Raw genomic sequence first — 21439 nt, forward strand, 5'->3', positions numbered from 1 at the left:
ACCCTCTCACAGATCCTACTGCAAAAATCAGTGGCTCTGCCTCAGGCCTCAAGCACCCTCCGTTAAGACAAATAAGCTATCCAAAATGAGGGAAGTTGGGATACTTGAGAAATGTATGGTCTTACCATTTCCACCTCAACAGTGACTAAGTTTCACTTCCTGTTTAAATGCTGGGTGAGCTCTGTACTCACCCTTCCGCCTCCCAATCTACCTTCTGTGCCTAGGCCCGCTGCTGTGTTAAGCTGCCTGCACAGACTCACCACCCCTCCTACCGTGACCTAAGAAACCACCTTAGGTTTCTCTGGACTACTGCACGATTCACTAAGTTCAAAGCTCTCGTGTGTGGCCTGCAGTCAAGCATGCAGGACCGGACCATTAACAGACAAAATTTATATTAAGCTATTAAACAGACTGCTCAAAAAACACTCTATATGCGGGTTCCCAAATTTATCAAGTGACCGTTTTAGAAAAGTCTATTTAATGAGGCAGAAGCCCAGACTAATGGAAAGATGGATTTCACCTACTTTTTGGAAAGTCAGGAAAATTTTCGTGATGTATAATGAACTCTAACATAACTTTCCATATAAACAACTATGTTAACTTTCCATCCTTCCCCCAAGTACTTCTTACGCTGTAACGCACTCCAACTGATGTTCTCCTGGGTACAACAGATTTACCATTTTGCTTTTAAAGCTGCTGCCCAAGGCTCAAGGCTCTGCTCTAAGTAGTATAGGTTGCAATTATAAGCCAACTCACTAAACATCTAGAAAAGGAGAACTCTGGAAGGATCAGTTTGCCTCACCTGTGACATTAGGATCACGCCTTGTTCTCCACTGTGGGACAAATACAGTGATGTTTCTGTTGCCAAGCTTCCAAAAATATTCAACTGCAATTGCAATCCCACGACAAGAAAAGAACTTTTTCAGACCGTGGCTATAAGAAAACAAAATTTATTTCAGCTTAAAGTATGTTAAGTTTCACCATGAAAAAGTGAAAAGGTAAACTCCATATACAACAAAAACAATTTCAACAAAATTCCTTTTAATACTTTTTTACATTCTTCAGCATCAAGTTGCATAGCTTATGACTTTGCAAAGCCAAGACCGAAGCCTCTGCATGAGATGTGATTCTTAACAGCTTTAGGATTTTTCTTATATTTTGTTCAGTTAATTTAACTGAATGAGCTACTGGGATAGAAGGCAGTTTGAGCTTCGTGGTAATATTTGTTTATTGCACTTTCTATCTCTGTTTTTGGTGTTTTTTTTGTTTTGTTTTGTTTTGTTTTTTTTTTTTTTAGAAAGCCCATTCCATAGAGTCCTGCCTGGTCACCGGACTCTTAAGAATATTTTACATATTTTGTTAAGAAACTTGTTGCTGAGGGCACTTGGGTGGCTCAGTTGGTTATAGGCATCTGCCTTCAGCTGAGGTCATGATCCCAAGATCCTGGGATCAAGCCCTGTGTTGGGCTCCCTGCTCAGAGGGGGAGTCTGCTTCTCCCTCTCCCTCTGCTGCTCCCCCTGCTTGTGCTGTCTCTCTCCAAATAAATAAAATCTTAAAAAGAAAGAAAGAAACAAACTTGTTGCTGAAACAGTAGAGACATGACTCTTCCATAACATGGTACGCACACCTTCCAAAGGCTACAGATGCCTCCAGCTCCAGGGCTCCATACCCTTTCTAGGGAACTGTGAAACCTACTCCGTTTACAGCTTCCCGGAGATAAGCTGAGGACATGACTCCAATGGAACTAACTGGGGGCCATGGCAGATGATTTTACTGAAGGAAGCAGACAGTGCGGGGAGCAGATGCAAATAAACAAGGAACAGTATAGAAAGTAAGCCAGGATACGATTTTCTGTAAAGGGCCAGACAGGCCTTGCAGGCCATACGGTCTCTGCTGCAGCACTCAAGTCTGCCAACTGGAAATGAAGGAGGGTGGCTGTGTTCCTTATTTGCGAAAACAGGTGGTGGCCAGATTTGGCCCACAGTTCGCAACCCCTGGTACAGATTAAAAACTGACCCCACCCAAAAATGTGGTAACAAATTTCAAAAGAAACGAGAAAAAAATTTAAATTGTACTCTCCCATAGTTAAATAAAAGTGGAGATTTTTAAAAAGGGGTTTTCAAAGTTTGAAATTTTGTAGGTGGTAATCCATTTGTCTAGCCATGAGTATTAGAAAGAAAAAAAAAAATCAAACCCCCAAATTATGAAGTTACAGTTTATGAAATGAGCATAATCGATCTTCACTATTTCAACAGTCACTGAGATTCCAGTGACAGGAAATCTAGCACTTCAGTCCTGTCTTCTCTTCATGTCTCGTGTCTCCATGTCAAAACCACTTGGTGGAGCATTCCTTCACTTAAAAGTCCTGCCACCTCAGGCACAATGCGTCCCAAGTCAACCCCAGGCTCTCCCATTCCCATCAGTCCTCAAACTCCAGTTAGACCCTGAAACACAGCCATGAGGCCTTTGATCCTACTCAGTGTTCCTCTCGACAAACTCAGGGCTTGGCTTCAAGGCCCCCTCTATACCTGACTAGTCAGGAGGGATCTAGCCCCCACCATGCGTCACCACACTCGTTTCTGGCCGGGTAGGCTTACCATGTCCCTCTTCCTGGGCAGTGAGTTTTCTTTTCGCTGCTATCTTTGTAGACCTTCTCTTATACCTGCTCCAGTGCCCATGGAACTCAATTCCAGACCCTCTTCTATGAAGCCATTTCTAGAAAGAGGCCCTCCAACATCTCTCCTCTTTCCTGTCTTGTTATCCTGTACTGTCCACCAGAATGACAGAATTTAGGAGATGGAACAGAGTTAGACTCCTGTTAGATAAAAAGAACAAAAGCCCTGAAAGGCTAAGCAACTTTCCCAGGCTGCACTGCCACAGAGTGGTGGCACTGGGATTACTCAGGCTTCCTTACTCCTTACTCTGGGCCAGTGTCCTTGCTACCACCCCACAGTGGAATGGGCTGGACATTCAATAAACTTCCATCACCCAGGAGAGCAGCTCAGAAACTGCTCCCATAGGAGGCTCAAGCCTACTCTTCTCAGTGAGTCATATTCAAATAAGAGATGGCATGGACATCAGCTTTGCCCCAGAAAACATTTGCAAGTAAACCCATTCTCGATGAAGTAACTCCGCAGTGGTCTGTTTATCTGAAAGCATTCAAAATATGGCAAGAATGTAGCAACAGGACATCTGTTACTGGAGAAAGGCGGGAGGTAGTTTTTGTAGGCGTCATCTTTTTAAGAAGTCTTTAAAAATCATTCTAACTGCTTAACAGCAAAAACACACCCAGAGTTAATGTCAACCACAGCCTGAACAAAATCCAAAATACAACAGCCTACTGGTTCTTAGAAAAACCAAGGGATACGTGTGTTAGTTAAGTCCCGAAAAGAACAATCCTCGAGAGAAATGCACTAGAAAAGCTTGTAAAGTCTGGCTTATTCATCAGCTACAAATGTGTACTAACTTTTTCTCTCCTGTAAAGCTTCTTTTGACTGCAACAGTAGAAAGCGGGTGGAACCCAGCTCCGTCCCACTGGGTCACGGAGGGAAACAAGGGAAATGCAAATAGATGAAATCCCACTGCCCTGTACCACGCTCAAACTTAGAGGGGAAGAAATGGCATTTCTAGAAACATTAGCTCTATTCTAATTTCCACTGTTATCCTCAGTGATAAGATCAAATCACTTCGGATACCCTGAAAAATCTTGAGAGCTGTTTTAGGAATAAAAACAGCAGCTCAAAATTCTGGTGGAATACACGCAGATTTAGCCAGAAAATAGAACTACACAAGAAAAGCAAGTGGAGCCAAATTAGCGTCCTCCAAGTAATACGGAGGGTTCCCGCTGCTTCCCACTTCAACTCCCCCACACCTGGCCAGGCAGAAATATGCCTGATCACCTCCCTGCAAGGCAAGCCAGAGGAGCTTGTTGACAGGTAGACCAGGACCAACTGTCTGGTTAGACTCAGAAACAAAGGGTTAGACTCAGAAACAAAGGGTTTACATACCGTAACTCCTCTACTTCTGAGAAGGCCAAAGCTCTGGGGCTTCCAGCTCCAAATGCAGAATGAACAGATACTAGGCCCAAGAGGCCAGGTATGTGGGCTCTCAAGGGAGACTTAAACTCCTGTTTCGTGTAGGTGGAAACAAGTTACATCATTCGGTTGTGTTCCATATTATAGCAGGCAGTAAAATGGAAGGAAGAATGTCCCAAGCAGAGAGGAGATGGGCAACAGATACTTGATAAAAACTCACGGCAGTGATAGAACCAGCCCGGCAGTGTGGGGGAAATGGTGAAAAAACTCTTTCGGAGTTACCCCGGGGAAGAGTCATTTCCTTCTACAGTTTCCACTTAATAAAAATAGCCATGGGACCCTGATATAGAAGACTAGCGTGAAAAAAATGGTTAAAATACATAGCGCTGACAAGTGAAGAGGCAAACCTCATCTACACGGAAAATTACCTACCCAGATAAGTCAGGTGTCCTAACGCTGAAGTTTCACACTGACCGAGTCTGAGTGTCATCTAGCCACCACTGCCATGTCTAGCTGTGCACCGCAAACAATTTCCATTTACTCATCATTTGACTCATTCATGGTGACAAGGGGAAAAACCAAGTAGAGATACGCATAATTAGCAGGAGTGAAGTGGGTATTCTGGAATTTCTCACAGTGTATGTGAATTGCAGACAGCACGCTGCACAGTCTAATATAATAACAGACTGGCAGAGACCCAGGGATGGGTAGGTCTGAGCTACTAGCACCAGAGTAGGATCAAACCAACAAATCCTATTGTTAAGGGGTCAGATTTCCTTTCTAACTTCTTCCCCAACTAGGTGGGTCAAATAAGTGAGGTCTCCTCAGCAATGCTTAAGCAACTCAAGACTTAAGTGCTCTACACCGCCAGGGCCTGAAAACCCCACCCTCACCTTCTCTGGGAGGAGACAGGATGTAGGTGGCTCTGGAAGCCTGTGGGCCCACATCTCCTGTCTGTGTAATCCTGGACAAGATCTTTAAGCCATTTCATGTTATACGAAAGTATAGACCGTTATTACCTCACAAAATTGGTGTGGAGATTACATTTTAAAAGAGAAAAGTACCTGACACATAATAGGTTTTTCAGCTTTAAGATTCCAAATATTTGTTGAAAATGTGTCCGTTCAAATTTAATCTAAACTGATCACTGGAATAGGAAGTTATAAAAACGTGATGAAAAGTCATTTTAAAAATCCTAATATTTCTTAAGTCTTTAGTTCATTCATTCATTCATTCATTCACTCAACAAAATGTTACTGAGTACCCACCATGTGCCAGCACCATGGCCCTGGGCGTATTACAGGGAACAGGACACACACAAATCACTTCCTTCATGGAATGTACAACCTATAATTCACATTTACTATCAAAGCAATTTCAAATAAGGGTTAATTTTTTCCCAAACTTAAAAAAACGTGAGTTGAAATTCACATAACATAACATAATCATTTTAAAGTGAACAATTCAGTGGCATTTAGGACATTCACAGTATTGTACAATCACCACTTAGATCTTGTTCCAAGACATTTCCATCACTCCAAAATAAAACCCTGTATACCTATTAAGCAGTTTCCCCCCACAATAAGAGTTCATTTTAGTTACTGATATTTTCAGATCAATCTTTATCAAATTAAGTATAAGTCTGTCTTTTTTGGATAATACATCCTTATAAATAAATGTTGCTTTTAAACTGAGACATCTGTGAATTCAAAGAAAATTGGAATCCTCCCCAAATAATCAGCTTTTAAAAGAAAAAGTAATGAAAGTCTGCTCGTGGTTTCCCTTAGTGCACTAATTCAGTGGTTTTCAGAAGAGATGGCACTGCACCCAAGGGTGTTAGGAAATATGTGGGAGTGTTTTGGGGTGTCGAAATGACGGGGGGGAGGGAAGTACTATGCGCAAAGTAGGAGGGACTAGATACGCAAAACAGCCTGTCATGCACAGGCATTACCACTCTAAAGTCCATTAGTGACCCCTCTGAGAAACACATTAGTTACTACTCCCAAAAGGTTTTTAAATAGTGTCATCATCACTGTTCATCCTACGTTAATTTGCATTTCTTAGTACTTGAACACCAATTTGGGAAATCTTTCCACTTGTAAAAATTGAAAAAGGATTACTATTACTCACAATCATGACCTAAATTTTATATCACCACTTGGCTCAAGAAATCGTAACAATGAGGAACTGGTGCTGGGCTTGGACTGTGGGTGACTGAAACTGCACTTTACATTTTTACTTAGATAATGCTATGCAGCTGTGGCCATTTGCTGGGTTTCCCCGAAAAGAACTGCCAAAAAAGCAGAGTGAAATGACAACAAACAGTATTATTTAGAAACGAAGACAAGTATATTACATATTTTTCTAGCCTATCTTCAAACTTTAACATGGGGACTGCTGGGATTTTTCTTTCTTTTCTTTTCTTTAACAGCAAAATACAACATCAGCAATTCAGTCAAAAAATAAAAAAGAATCCTTATTTTAAAAAACAGACATTCAAGTATTTATGGATAAAATGACATATCTGAGCTTTCCTTCAAAATCACTCGGGTGAAAGGCAGCAGTAGGTGGGGGTATAGGCTCAGTAAGACTGGCCATGAGCTGAGAACTACTTAGGGAGGGGGATGGGCACGTGGAAATCCCAAATTCAAAAAGGGATTAATTCTATTACCTTTTTAGGTATTTGTTTGAAAATGCTAGTAAAAAATTAACAAAACAAAAAATAAATACATAACACTTAGAGAATTCTTAGGAGAGAGGCCACACACACATTCGCTAAAATTCAAGAGTGTTTCACTGTCCTCATCCCATGTCCAGGTGCCCCTTTTCTTAAATGACAGCCACTTAAAATGCCAGACCTTGCAGACTTCTTCAAAATCAATGGAGTGACTGATTTTGAACACTGGAGAGAGACTTTACCTACCAGTTGTAGAAACGGCATGACAAAGATGCCCGTTAGGACAGGGCAAAAGGCAACAGATTACAGCAAGTGAAACTCAGCAGGCAGAAGCCTACACAAGGTCAAACAGCTGGTCCACAGTGGCGCAGACTCTAACTTGACCCCCTCTCCTCTTCTTAGTCACTGTATTTAACCACCCCTTAGAGAAGAAACTCAATCCCCTACCAGATGTATAAAATCAGACTTTCCAGAGGGTTCTAACACAGGTTAAATAGAAACGATCATTTAACTCTTTTCACTCAAAGCAAATATACAAGCTTTTAGTAGCAGCAGAGGACCATAAAGCAGCTCAAAGTGATGAAATCCCTTAGGAAACTGGTATCACTCTATCTACAAAGTACAACACAAGTACAGCACATCCATTATCACTGCACTCTTGCCTCGAGCCCTAACATACTGCAGCATAAAGAGACAGAAAAATCTTTTCGGCTTTAAGTTCCATCCTTGTATTCAGAACTTAATGGTATTCATGGTATTAAGAACCTGATTAAAAAAAAAAAAAGCAGCAGCTAATGATTTATAAAAATCTCTATACTGTTTAACGCTGCCTAGGCAATGCAAAGTGAAGACAAATTTTCTATCATCTTTCGCCCTCAGAAATACAGGTTCAGCAGGGTGAAAAGCAAAGTTTACAACTCCAAAAGATGGAGTAACACAACTTTCCAAATAGCTGTTTCATGGCTTTTTTTTTTTCCAGGTGAGAAAACAGACCAACTAGACAGACGCACTGTGCTAAGCTCCTACAACTGCATGGAATTCTGAGATGCCGCTTAGGGCCCTGTTCACAACTATAATATAACTTGCAAAGAGTGTACTTACGTAATTGCGACATTGCTCCCATCTATAACGATGTGCTTCAAATCCGTTCTCCCTGGCTCATTTTTTAATTCCAGCTTGTAGGGTACTTTCAGAGTATCTCGGAACCTTTGAACGCCCGTGACTGAGGAATCAATATGATCAGAGGGTCCGGCCAACCTTGCATCAGTAACCGAAGGTAACAGCTGGGGCAGTGGCATCGGCGGAGAAAGGGGGGGACAATTTGGCTTAGACTGGGGAGAGCTACAACACCCTGAACGGTTTTCACAGGCAGACTTCATGTTACTTGGAAGTAAGGGCTCTGCTTGCTGTTGCAAACCATTTTCAGGAAAAACTGGAATTCTGGGCTGGTGACTTGAAGCTCCTCTTGAAACAAAACTGACAACGTCTTTGGGACTTGAAGGGACAACAGAGGGTGAAAGGCCATCAGTTTCAAGGTCCATGTTACAAACGTAATTCTGGTTTGAACTCCAGATTTCTTGTTTCTGTTCTATTGGCACTGTTCTGAAACTATTAATTTTGCAATTTGAGGTACATGGTTTTGATTCTTTGAATGGTAACTGAGAAAATTTTTCTACCATATTTTGCTGTGAGTGAGTTTGTGTTTTCTTTGGAGTGGAATCTGTTGTAAGCTCATTTATGCTGCTACAAACACCTTTGTTTTTGGTTCTGTTGGTCTCTGGATACATAGTACCAGGTAAAAATTCTCTGTCTTCTTGGAATCTTTTATTTTCTTTTTCAATTTCTTCTAAGAGCAATAATGGTTCAGTAGATGGCCCATACTCCCTAATGACCTTTTCAACAATTTCTTGGGAATAGCCCATGGTCTTAAAAAAGTTTACGAGGATGTTGTATTCCATTTCCTCAGTAGTGTCCTTTACATCTGGACTTAAATTTTCAGGATCAGCGGAAGCATCAGATAAGTCAATGATTACACTTCCAGCTAACGTCTTACTGTCATGTAAAAGCTCCCCCTCTTGAACATTTTCCAAAGAAAACTGTTTCTTGGTATGCCTTTCTTCGGAATCAGAAAATCTCCTTTTGTGACAAACTCTGTCTTTGGAAAGTGCCTCTTCATCTGGGGTTAGACCATTTATTGGAACAAAAAGTACATCTTGTGAACTAGAAAAGATTGTGTCCATTTGTTTTGTAAGCTCAGAAACAGGAGTGCCGGCTTTATTTCTTGCATCTTCCTGCAAAACAATTTCATCTCTGGAAATACTCAGCCCTGTGGCAGCACTCTGTGGAAACTCTGCTTGTTTAGAATCTCTAATTTCAATAACATCATCATCTCCCGTTTCAAATAAATTCTCCTCACCTTGTGTGAGTGTCAAAAGCTCTTTTTTCAAGGAAGTGGGCAAAATCAACAAGTCCATTGTATAGTTGTCTGCACGAGCTTCAACAAATTGTTTAAATTCCCTTTTCACCTCAGATTCTTTCTGACTGTTGGGTAGGTTCTCATTGTTCTCAAAGAGCTTTACAAACTGCTGAATGTGACTCCTAGCCATGACCACAGCTTCGGCACTTCCTCTGATGCCAAGAAGACCGATGTCCAGAATGCAGAGATCGGCACAGGTGTCTTGAATCAAGCTCTTCAGAAACAGGCTCTGCGCCCCTACAAAAATGCAGTGCATGGCCTTGGGGTAACATTCTCTTTCTTCTAGTTCAGGTTCACAGATTCCTTTAATATATTCCTGTAAAGAGGAGATAAGAAATTAGGTCAATTTACAAAAGCTCTTTATAGCACCTATTATGTCACACATGTAATTACAAATGTCAAGCCGTACAAAAATCAAAAGCACGCTAATAACCTGGGAAAAAATGCCATGTTCTAAACAAAAGATTCAAGATAACAGATATAAGCTGCTTAATCGTTTTCGTTGGACTTGAAAACTTTAAGTCTAACAAGCAGGTGTTTGTAACATTTTCAATAATATATCCTGCAATGGGATCTTTGGGGTCTGCCCAACTGCACAGTGGGTAAGGACAAGATTGGTCTTATTTACATCTATAAAGAACAAACATTTTTGCTTGCTACCAGGCATTTATTGATACAACGACATAATTAAGAGATAAGATAATCAAGTCAAACAGTGTACCCCAGAACGAACCTTGACTTTTGCTTTGCCACTATTGCCCTTAGTTTCCAGATAAAACAAACGGAGATTCTGAAGGCCTTAAAAGAAAAATAACAATTTTTTCCCCAGCTGGCTGGAACAACGCATACTCTATGTCATTTCTGTCTCTCTCTTTTTTTTTAATAGAAAGGCCAGACTGTTTAAATGTAGACCTAATATAAAGAACCAGAGAGGGCTGGACAGTACTGCCCCTCTCAGAAAGAAAACTAGAGTTTCTAGTAAATTCGGTATTAAACAAGGGAGGCCTCAGCGATGTAAGGAAAGGGACTGGGTTCTCCAGCAATTGGGTTGCTCCCAGAGGCCTGAGTGTGAAAGACGTGAACACTGAACACGCTCGCACACACACACAGGGATGGTGGGATACACTCAGTAACGTGGGCGCTGGAGTCCGTTCCTGGGCTCAAACCCCAGCCGTGGGGGTCTGGGGGCCTTGCGCTGCACTTCCGCAGCCCCTCTAACCCCATGTCCTCAACTGTAAGGACGAGAGGAAGATGGTGCAATCCGAGGCGTTTTGAGGAAATTCGACGAGATAATAAAGTTCTGATGACATTGCTGCATCTAGTAAGTGCTTTCTAAATAATAACACTCCTAAATTATTAGTGGAAATTTTCTGGAAGGACATTTGTAAGACTTGAGCCTGGCAACACATGACCCACACTTGACACGAAAATCAGAATGGTGCTCCCCCAGATGGCGCTACTAAAGAGCTCAGCGCGGGCGGCGCAGGGCCAGCGAGGCTCTGCCGCCCTGCTCCCGCTGCCTGCTTGCTGTCACAGTGGTCACAGGGGTTCGGGGAGAATTCATACACCCATGGGTACGTATCCCTTGTTCACAGATGTAGAACATCGCTGTGAGTAAATGAAACTCCAGAAACAGGAGGAAAATGTCTGATCTAAGCTATATAATGTTCAGTCACAAGATCTTTGCTTCCTTATTTATGTCCTCTGGATAAACCTGGAATGTTGGTGGGTTTGGTGGTGAAGACCAGAGATGACTGGGGTGGGACAGAGGGGCGCTGGTTGCTTATTAGAGCAGTCTGCTATTTTTGTGACACGCTAATTGCGTTAAACACGAAGTACAGTAACCAAACACCCTTTTTTCCTGGATGTGCAAGCAGAGTGCTAAATACTGATGTCAGCCTCCTCGAACACCTCCAAATGGACATTCTGCTACCCCTTGTTTGAACTGATGCTGCATTTAGGATGTGTTTTGAAGTTTTCTCTTGAAAAACAGTTTTATTTTGAAATAATCATAGGTTTCCAGGAAGCTGCAAAGACAGGACATAAAGGTTCTGCGTACCCTTCACCCAGTCCTCTCCAATCACTTCTTTTATCTTACCTCATTACAGCACAGTATCAAAACCAGGGCACTCACACTAATACAGTGTGTACATAGTTCTGTGCCATTTTATCACATTCAAGCAAATACCACTGCAATCAAGATACAGAATTATTCCATCACCACAAAGATTACCCTCATGACACCCCTTTTCAGTCCCCTTTACCCCTACTTACACCTACACCATCCCTAACCCCTGAAATCATATTGTGACTTCAAAAATGTTATATAAATAGAATTATACAGTTTCTGCCTTTTGAGATTGACCTTTTCCTTTTTTTTTTTTGTAGAGGATTTATTTCTTTATTTGACAGGGAGTGGGAAAGAACGCGAGAGAAGGCACAAGCAAGGGGAGCAGCAGAGGGAGAAAGAGAAGTAGGCTCCCCACTGAGCAGGGAGCCCGATGTGGGCCTGGATCCCAGGACCCTGGGATCATGACCTGAGCCGAAGGCAGACACTTTAAAGGACTAAGACACCCAGGTGTCCCAAGATTGGCCTTTTTCACTCAACATGATGCTCTTGAAACCTACCTGAGCTGTTGCATGTATCAAGCCCATTCCTTTCCATCGCTGAGTACTATTCCATGACACAGCCGAACTGCAGGTTTTTAACCACTCTCTACTGAGTGACATTTCGGTTGTTCCTGTTTGGAGCTACCACAAATGAAGCTACCACGAACGATTATGTACACGTTTTCATGTGGACTTAACTTTTCGTTTCTCTGGGATAAATGCCCAGCAGTGCAACTGCTGGGTCACATGGTAAGTGCATGTTTCGATTTCAAGGAACTGCCAAACTGTGCTCCCGAATAGCTGTACCATTTTATAATCCCACCAGCAATGTAGGAGATGGAGAGATCCAGTTCTCCTCATCCCCACCAGCACTTGATATCACTACTATTTTGTATTTCAGCTGTTCTATTAAGAGTGTCGTGTATCCCATCGTGGTCTCAGTTTGTATTTCCCTAATGGCAAGTGGTGTTGGACATCTCTGCATGTGTTATTTGCCAGCTACAGTCCCTCTTCGGTGAACTCTCTGCTCAATTTTTTGGTCCGTTTTCTAACCGGATTATTCGGGTTTTACTGCTGGGTTTTGGGATTTCTTGATACATTCTAGATAGGAGTCCTTTCTCAGATCTGCGACTTACAAATATTTGATTCTATAGTTTGTTTTTTTATCCTCTTAACAGGGTCTCTGGTGACAGGAGCTTTTAATTTTAAGGAAGTCTAGTTTATTGGCTTTTTTCTTCACCGAGTCCCAGGTCCCAGAGATTTCTCCTTAACGTTAATCTTCCAAAAGTTTTACATTTAAATCTACAACCCATTTTGAGTTGGTTTTTGTATAAGATGTGAGATTAGGCCGAGGTTCATGTTTTTGCTTATGGATATCTAATTGTTCTAGCACTGTTTTTTGAAAAGACTATCTTTTCTCTATTTAATTACTTTTACAGATGTCAAAAATCAGTTGGTCACACTTGTGTGGGGCTATTTCTGGGTTCTCTATTCTGTTCCACTGACTTAGCTATCTATTCCTTCACCAATGCCACACAATCTTGATTACTGTAATTATATAATGTCTTGAAATTGGATAGTAATAGTAATTGTTATTTTATTCGTTTAAATTGTTCTTAGCAATTCTAGTTCCTTTGCCTTTCCATATAAATTTTAGAATAATCTAGTTTATTTTTTATTTTTTTAAAGATTTTATTTATTTGACAGAGAGAGAGAGAGCCAGCGAGAGAGGGAACACAAGCAGGGGGAGTGTGAGAGGAAGAAGCAAGCTCCCAGTGGAGGAGCCTGATGTGGAGCTCGATCCCAGGACCCCAGGATCACGCCCTGAGCCGAAGGCAGGCGCTTAACGACTGAGCCACCCAGGGGCCCCAATAATCTAGTTGTTGTGTTAAATCTAGCAGTTGTGTTAAACTGACTTGAGGATAACAGATATTTGCTGAGTCTCCTGCTGTAAGAACAAAGTCTATTTCTCTAGATCTTTGCTTTCTTCCATCAGTGTTTTATAGTTTTGAGCATACAAACCCTGTACACACAAATATTTCATTTTTTGGAGTGACTGAACATGGCACTCTATTTTAATTTTGATTTCTATGTATTCACTGCTAATAAATAGGTAGAAATAAACAGATTTTGATCATGTATCCTGTGATCTTGCTAAACCTATTTCTAGTTCTAAGATTTTTTTCTTACAGACTGACCTTCCTTCCTCCCTCCCTCTCCTTCTTTCCTTTCCTCCTTTCAAGATTTTACTTATTTGAGAGAGACCACATGCACAAGTCGGGGGAGGACCCTGAGATCACAACCCAAGCTGAAGGCAGACACTCAGCTGACTGAGCCACCCAGGTGCCCCTATGATGTTAGATTTTTATATACTTATAAAAAACCATGTTGAGGAAGTCATCCTGTATTCCTACTTATCTAGGAACAGGAATGTGAATAGGTATTGAAACTTGTTAAATGCTTTATTTACTGTATCAACTGGTATCATCCGACTTTACTTCTTCAGCCTGTTAATATGGTAGGTTGCACTGACTGATTTTCTGAATACTGAACCAGCCTTGTATCCCTGGAATAACTGCCACTTGGTCCTGATATGTAAATATATTGATCAATTCTACTTGCTAATATTTTGTTAAGAATTTCTGCATCTTTTGCAACTATATTCATAAGGAACTTTAGTCTGTAGTTTTCCACTTTTGTACCATCTTTGTCTGGTTTTAGCATCAGGATAATAATGAATGAGTAAAGAAGGAAGTATTCTCTCCTCTTGTATTTTCTAGAAAAGATTGCGTAGAACTGATGTTAATTCTTTCCAAAACATTTTGCAGACTTCTCCAGTGAAACAATCTGGGCCTGGAGAGTTATGAGTTATAAGAATTTTCAAATTATTAATTCAATTTCCTTAATAGCTTTAAGTCTATTCAAATCATCTATTATGTTGGGTAAGTTACAGTAGTCTGTACTTGAGGAACTGGCTGATTTCACTAAGCGGTCGACTTCATGCCGCTTGATGCCTGCAGGGTCTACTCTAATGGTGATAGATACCCTGCTTCATTCCTGATGCTAGTAATTTTTGTCTGCTTTCTTAAAGGTTGCTAAGAGGTTAATTTTACTGATTTTTTTCCAAAGAAAAAGTTTGTTATTTCATTGATTTTTCCTTATTGTTTGTTTTCAAATCCATTGACTTTTGCTACTTCCCTCCTGTTGCTTGCTTTGCAATCTCTTCTTTTTCTAGTTCCTAGAAGTGGGAGCTTCGATTATGGATTTGAGACTTTCTTCTTTTCTAAAGTAGTTATGTTATAAATTTCTCTTTCACCACTACTTTAAGCTATATCCCACACATTTTGATTTACTGTATTTTCATTTTTATTTAATTCAATGTATTTTTAAAAATTCTCTAGAAATTATTCAATATTCAGAAGAGCATTGTTTAGTTTCCAAATATTTGGAGACTTTCTGGTTATCTTTGCTATTGATTTTTAGTTTGATTCCTTGGTAATCAGAGAACACACTCTAAATGACTTCTTTTAAATTTGTTGAGATTTGTTTTATAGCCTGGGATATGGTCTATCTTGACGGATGTTCTATGGGTACTTGGAAAGAACATGCGTTCTCTGCTGCTGTTGGGCAATGTTCAAAAAACATCTATTTGGACCTGGCTGGCTAATGATGTTGAGTTCTTCTGTATTCTTGCTGATCTTCTGATGGTTCTGTCATTTGTTGAGAGGATGCTGAAGTTTCCAACTATAATTGTATCCATTTCCCCTGTCAGTTCTCCCGGGTCTTGCTTCATAAATTTTGCAGCTGTACTGTTAGGAATATACACATTTAAGCACTGTTTTGTCTTCTTGGTGAATGGACCCTCTTATCATTAAAGAAATATTCCTCTTTGCTCTGAAGGCTTTGTCTGACAGTAATATTGCCATTCCAGCTCTGTTCTGATTAATGGCTGTACAGTATGTTTCAGCCTCATTTTAACTTACCTGTATCATTATACTTGAAATAACTTTCATGAAGATGCCATATAGCTTGGATATGTTTTTTAAATACACTCTGACAATTTCTTGTAGTTGGTGTGTTTATACTATTTATGTTTATGAAATTATTGTTTGGATTTAAGTCCACCATTTATTTATTTTCTGCTTGTTCCCTACTTTTAATTCTTTTTTTCCTATCTGGCTTTTTTTTGCATTATACAAACATTTTTTAGTATTATAATTTGTTTATTGCATTTTTTACTATATCTCTTTGTAGTGTTTTTAAAGTGGTCATGGTCCAATTACAACATAACTGATCCACTTCAAAGTCAATGTTTTATCGTTTTAAGAAGAATGTATAAACCATATCATCTACACTAGTCGTGCTTTTATTTTCTGTATCTTATGATGTTCTGACATTGTAGGGGGTCTTTCAGAACTGAGGAGAGACTTACCGCTAATTTCTAGAAGGGGTGGACATGTGTGCAGATTGACTGATCTAGTGCTATGCCCCACACCCACCTCCTTATCTAACTCACACACTAAGCCAGTATTTCCCTTACTCTGTATCAAGCCTGGGCCAGGAATCACACAACTAAGAGCAGTCTCTATGCCCCAAAGCCCACTAGAATTACCCCAACTAGCCAATTTTATTTTATTTTTTTTTTAAGATTTTATTTATTTATTTGACAGAGATAGAGACAGCCAGCGAGAGAGGGAACACAAGCAGGGGGAGTGGGAGAGGAAGAAGCAGGCTCATAGCGGAGGAGCCTGATGTGGGGCTCGATCCCATAACAGCGGGATCACGCCCTGAGCCGAAGGCAGACGCTTAACCGCTGTGCCACCCAGGCACCCCCCAACTAGCCAATTTTAAACGGTTTATCCTATCCTGCCTTGCCTTCCCCCTTGCTCCTGCCTCTGTCTCCTGACCAACCTGATGCTTCACCTGTAGCCCAGCACAGTGAAGTATGCACCCTTCTCCTGGGAGAAATAAATAATCAAAATCTTCCTTCAGTGGCACTGACTTCTCTGGGCCATCATTCAATCACTTCCCTAATTTACAATCCCCCGGGTATAAATTTTAGAACACCACTGTCATCCTTAACCTTGGTCTCTCTTCTCTCTGCCCTCCCTTGTATGTTACAGCTATCACATAAATTATACATCTGAAATCCCATCAGACTATGTTATAAATTTTGTTTTCAACCATTACCTCATTTTAAAGAACTCAAAAAGAGAAAGTAGCCCATTACGTTTATCTAGATATTTATCATCTCTCTCTGAAGAACTTCCTTTACCAATTCTTTTGGAGCAGGCTACTGGCAATGATTTCATTTCAGTTTTTCTTCAAATGAGAATTTTTTTATCATACTTTATTTCACTTTCATTCTTGAAGGATAACTTCACTGGATAGGGAATTTTTTGGTTAACTTGTTTTTCGTTCGTTTGCTTGTTTTGCTTTTTACCACTTCAAAAATATTGCGCTACTTCTCTGGCCTCTGTGGTTTCTGATGAGAAACCTGTACTCATTCTAATTGCTGTTATTCTACATGTGTTTTTCTCTAGATGCTTTCATAATTTTTCATTTGTCTTCAGTTTTCAGCACTGTGGTTATGACATCTGGGTGTGGAAGTCTTGGAGCTTATTCTGTTTGTGTTCATTGAGCTTCTTAAATTATATGTTTACATCTTCGGCCAGGTTTTGGAAGTCTTCAGCCATTGTTTCTCTCTCTCTCTTTTTTTTTTTTTAAAGAGTTTATTTATTTATTTGACAGAGACAGCCAGTGAGAGAGGGAACACAAGCAGGGGGAGTGGGAGAGGAGGAAGCAGGCTCCCAGCAGAGGAGCCCGATGTGGGACTCGAACCCGGAACGCCGGGATCACGCCCTGAGCCAAAGGCAGACGCTTTAACGACTGCGCTACCCAGGCGCCCCCTCTCTTTTTTTTTTTTAAAGATTTTATTTATTTGACAGAGAGAGACAGCCAGCGAGAGAGGGAACACAGGCAGGGGGAGTGGGAGAGGAAGAAGCAGGCTCCCAGTGGAGGAGACTGATGTGGGTCTCGATCCCAGAATGCCGGGATCACGCCCTGAGCCGAAGGCAGACGCTTAACGACTGAGCCACCCAGGCGCCCGAGCCATTGTTTCTCCAAATTTTTTTTTTGGTGCCACACTCATCTCCTCTCGTTCAGATTAGATAACGTCTACTTTCTATCTTCTATCCATCTCCATTTTAAAATCAAGCCTATCCAGTGAGTTTTTAATTTAGGTTACTGTATTTTTCACTGCTAATCTTTCCATTTGGTTCTTTGTATCTTCTATTTCTCCGCTGAAACTTTCTATTTTTTTTATTACTTTTAAGAGTACTTGTGATTGTTGGAGCATTTTTATAATAGATGTTTTTAAAGTCTTTGTTAGATGAGGCACCTGGATGGCTCAATCAGTTAAGTGTCGGAGTCCTAATCTCAGCTCAGGTCTCTTGATCTCAGGGTCGTAAGTTCAAGCCCCACATCGGACTCCACAATGGGTGTGGAGATAGACAGACAGATAAATAAGGGACGCCTGGGTGTCTCAGTCACTTGACTGTCCGACTGCTGATTTTGGCTCAGGTCACGATCTCAGGGTGGTGAGATCCAGCCCCGAGCTGGGCTCTGCGCTTTGCAGGGAGTCTGCTTGAGATTCTCTCATGCCTCCTGCCCCTGGCGCATGGGCATTCTCTCAAATAAATAAATGTTTAAAAAATAAAATAAAAGTCTTTGTTAGATGATTCTAACATCTGTGTCATCTTGGCATTGGTGTCTGCTGTCTTTTCTCACGAGAGTTAATATTTTCCTTGTTCTTCACATGCCAAGTAATTTTGTATTGTATTCATTCCGAATATTATAAGACTCTGAGTCTTATTTAAATCCTAGGATGAATGTTGATACTTCTGTTTGAGCAGGTAATTGACCTAGTTAGAGTCAGGCTGCAAGCTGCAACCTGTCTTCAGTAAGCTGTGATTCTAGTGTCAATTCAGTTTTTAAAGTCTCTGCAATGTTATCTGTATCTGTTCCACATGTGTGTTACCACAGGCCAGTATGGGACCTAGATGGTAGTTCTTCTGTTAGTTCAGTTTTCAAAAGTCTTTGCTGGGCTGATGAAAAGTAGATCCACACATGTGTAGTTTAGGGATAAACTCAGGGGATCATGAACAAACTTTATGGAGTCACTTTTCTGAGCCCCACCCTCTCTGCCATATTTTTAGTGCTTTCTAGTTCCCTGGGGCTCTTTTTTTCAGTCCTCCAGTTACAAAGCTGGGGCTTTGGTTACCCTGCTTTGCCTTGCACTTCTGCAGCTGTGCCTGGGTCATTCCAGAGGACACAGAGAAAGTAATGAGGCTGGCCCGATCCTCTTGTGACCACAACTCCACCAACTGGAGAGGAAGGTTCTCCTTCCTCAGAACTTTGGTTCCTGCAACCTCCCCCTGCCACCGTCACAGGATCCTCTGGACGCTGGTATGCGCTGGAATTAAGAAAACGGCCTTTGCCCTCCATTAGACGCTCCCTTTTCCACCCCTGGAGCCCAAACTAGAGGGCTTCTTCTACTGCTCTGTTTATGCCCTGGTGCTCATTTCCACTTCCACGTTGAGCTGCGCTGCATTCAGGCTGGGGGACAAAAGAGAGGAAAAAATGGCAAACTCACCACGGTTTGGTGGTGCTCTGAATTCTGGTTTTGTAACCCAGTCTGCCTACTATTTACTTTTCAGAGCCCTCATATTAGCTGCTCCATGCATTCTATCCAGGTTTTCTAACTATATTCCATAGGAGTGACAGGGTAGAGTATGCTTGCTCTATCTTACTCAGAACTGGAATCTCCTTGCTACCAGTTAATATTTAAGTAATGCTGCCTGTTTAGCATAAGTAAGTGCATGGCTGAATTCATGTGAGTCAAACGCTGTTGAGACTACTGTGCAGCCACTGGATGAGAAGAAGTTGATCACACCACTCAGTGGAATACCAGCAATTATTACCCAGTCTGGAGAGAAGAGGTTTCTTCTCCGGATAAAAGGCTTCTAAAACAAGTATCCTCTCAAACAAGACCTAACACTCAAATTGATCCAAGTTGTAAAACGCACCTATCAACAGATCCTGCCCATACACAAGGCTTCCAACTAGTTTTTCAGATTCCATGTGAAACACAAAAAAGGACCATGTCAGAATAAGATCTCAAATATGAAAGACAGAAACCAACAGAGTAGAACACAAAATAGAGGGAAAGTAGGTAATGAATGCAGGGTAGGAAAGAAAACTTCAACAAAAGTTTAATTAGTACTTTCGAAAAGATATAAGATGATAATGAATTCATATAACAGATAATGAATTCAAGATACTAAAGAAAGACAAATAATCAAAGTAAGAGTACTAGATGATGGCCAAAATAAAAGTCAAGAGAAGAATTTCAAAGACACAGTGGAAGAAATCTCTCCAAAAGTACCACAAAAGCAAAGTGAAAAACAGGAGGGAAAAGAAACTTTGAGGGTCCATCCAGGATATGCAAAATCCAAATAACTGGCGCACCAAAACAAAAACAAAGACAGAATGGCGATTAATAAAGAAGTAACACAAATAAGTTCCTGGAACTAAAATACACAAGACCCCATGTATGATTAGTGAAAAAATTACATCAAATCCCGTTTGGGAACTAAAGCACACAGATTCTATCCTGAAAGGGTCCATAGAATATCCAAACATGATTACTTTTTAAAGGCCCACAAGAAAAAAATCCTGGGGGCAGGATGGGAACAGGGCACAAATAAAAGAATATCAGAAATTCTCAACAGCAGATCTGGAAAACTGGGGAAAAAAGGATAGCAATGCATTCAAAATTCTAAGGGAAAGTGATTTTGAATCTATAATTCTATATCATCCACATTAAAGACATTTCTAGACATGTTAAAAGCCAACAAAATTACTCCCATGGACTGTTTCCTTGAGAAACTACTTGAAGATGAAGGCCACCAAAAATAAGGGAGATGAAATAATTAGTAAATTCAATCGAAGACAGGCAAATACAAGTACAAAGACTGTAACTGTGCCGCAAACAAGCTCAGCAACTAGCTAAGTGGAGGAGGGAAGGAGGCTCAAGGGTGTCTCCCAGAAAAGGAAGCTCAGTGAATAGCTGATATAAAGGAGTATTTGTACAATATTAAGGATGTGTTTAAATCATATTTCACAAGTAGATGAAAACGGGGCAGATAAATTACAGTAAAAATTAAAAACTGTATCAGACGGAAAACATAATGTAATACAGAACTGGGCTTTGCAGTAATATTTACATAAGTCTTATTACTTTATAAACCTTGCTTCTTGCTTTAGCTAAAAACAAAATAACTATATTGGTGTCTTCGTCCATTCGGGCCGCTATAACAAAATACCAGACTGGGTGGCTTAGAAACAACAGAAATTTATTTCTCACAGTTCTGGTGGCTGGAAGCCTAAGATCAGAGTGCCAGGGTGCTCACGTGAGGGCTCTCTTTCAGGGTACAGACCTCTTGTATTTCCACGTGGTGGAAGAAGCAAAGGAGTTCTCCCGGGTCTCTTAAAAGGGTATTAACTTCATTCAAGCCCCTCCTGACCTAATCACCCCCCAAAGGCCCCCACCTCCTAATACCATCCTATCAGGCACTGGGATTTCACCATATGAATTGTGACAAAACACAAATATTCAGACCACAGCAAATGGGAAAACGAGGGGTAGTTTTTCATTGATCTTTCTTTTTTTGAAGATTTTATTTATTCATTTGAAATAGAGACAGTGAGAGAGTGAACGGGAGGGTGAGGGAGAGAGAATCTGAAGCAGACTCCACACTGAGGGCAGAGCCTGATGAGGGGCTCAATCCAGGACCACAAGATCATGACCTGAGCCGAAACCAAGAGTTGGACGCTTAACCGATGAGCCACCCAGGTGCCCTACCTTATCTATCTTAAAGAAAGTGGATAATGCCTAAAATTTATAAGAAATAGCAGTATATTATTTATAATTCTTTAGGTAACCATCAAAACAAACACCTAAAAACAGTAAAAAGTAGTTGCTTCTAGGAAGTAGAAGCGACTGTTATTGTTTCTTTTTTTGTTTTAACCATGTGCATATATTATTTTGGTTATACTCTTTATTCCTTAATTTTAATAAAA

At 40.8% G+C, this 21439-nt stretch overlaps 1 protein-coding gene across 2 annotated transcripts in view; it reads right to left on the minus strand.

Annotated features, from left to right (window-relative positions):
* Nucleotides 1-21439, minus strand: part of N4BP1 (NEDD4 binding protein 1) — a 46827-nt gene that overhangs the window by 11579 nt on the left and 13809 nt on the right. For both annotated transcript variants that reach the window (XM_040633266.1, XM_040633265.1), the window contains exons 2-3: nt 7813-9503; nt 803-933 (exon numbers count right to left, since the gene is read on the minus strand). In XM_040633266.1, the coding sequence (XP_040489200.1) occupies nt 803-933; nt 7813-9503 (1822 nt within the window). The remainder of the gene's footprint in view (nt 1-802; nt 934-7812; nt 9504-21439) is intronic.

Source organism: Ursus maritimus, unplaced genomic scaffold (assembly GCF_017311325.1).
Source record: "Ursus maritimus isolate PB19 unplaced genomic scaffold, ASM1731132v1 scaffold_19, whole genome shotgun sequence".
NCBI lineage: Eukaryota > Metazoa > Chordata > Mammalia > Carnivora > Ursidae > Ursus > Ursus maritimus.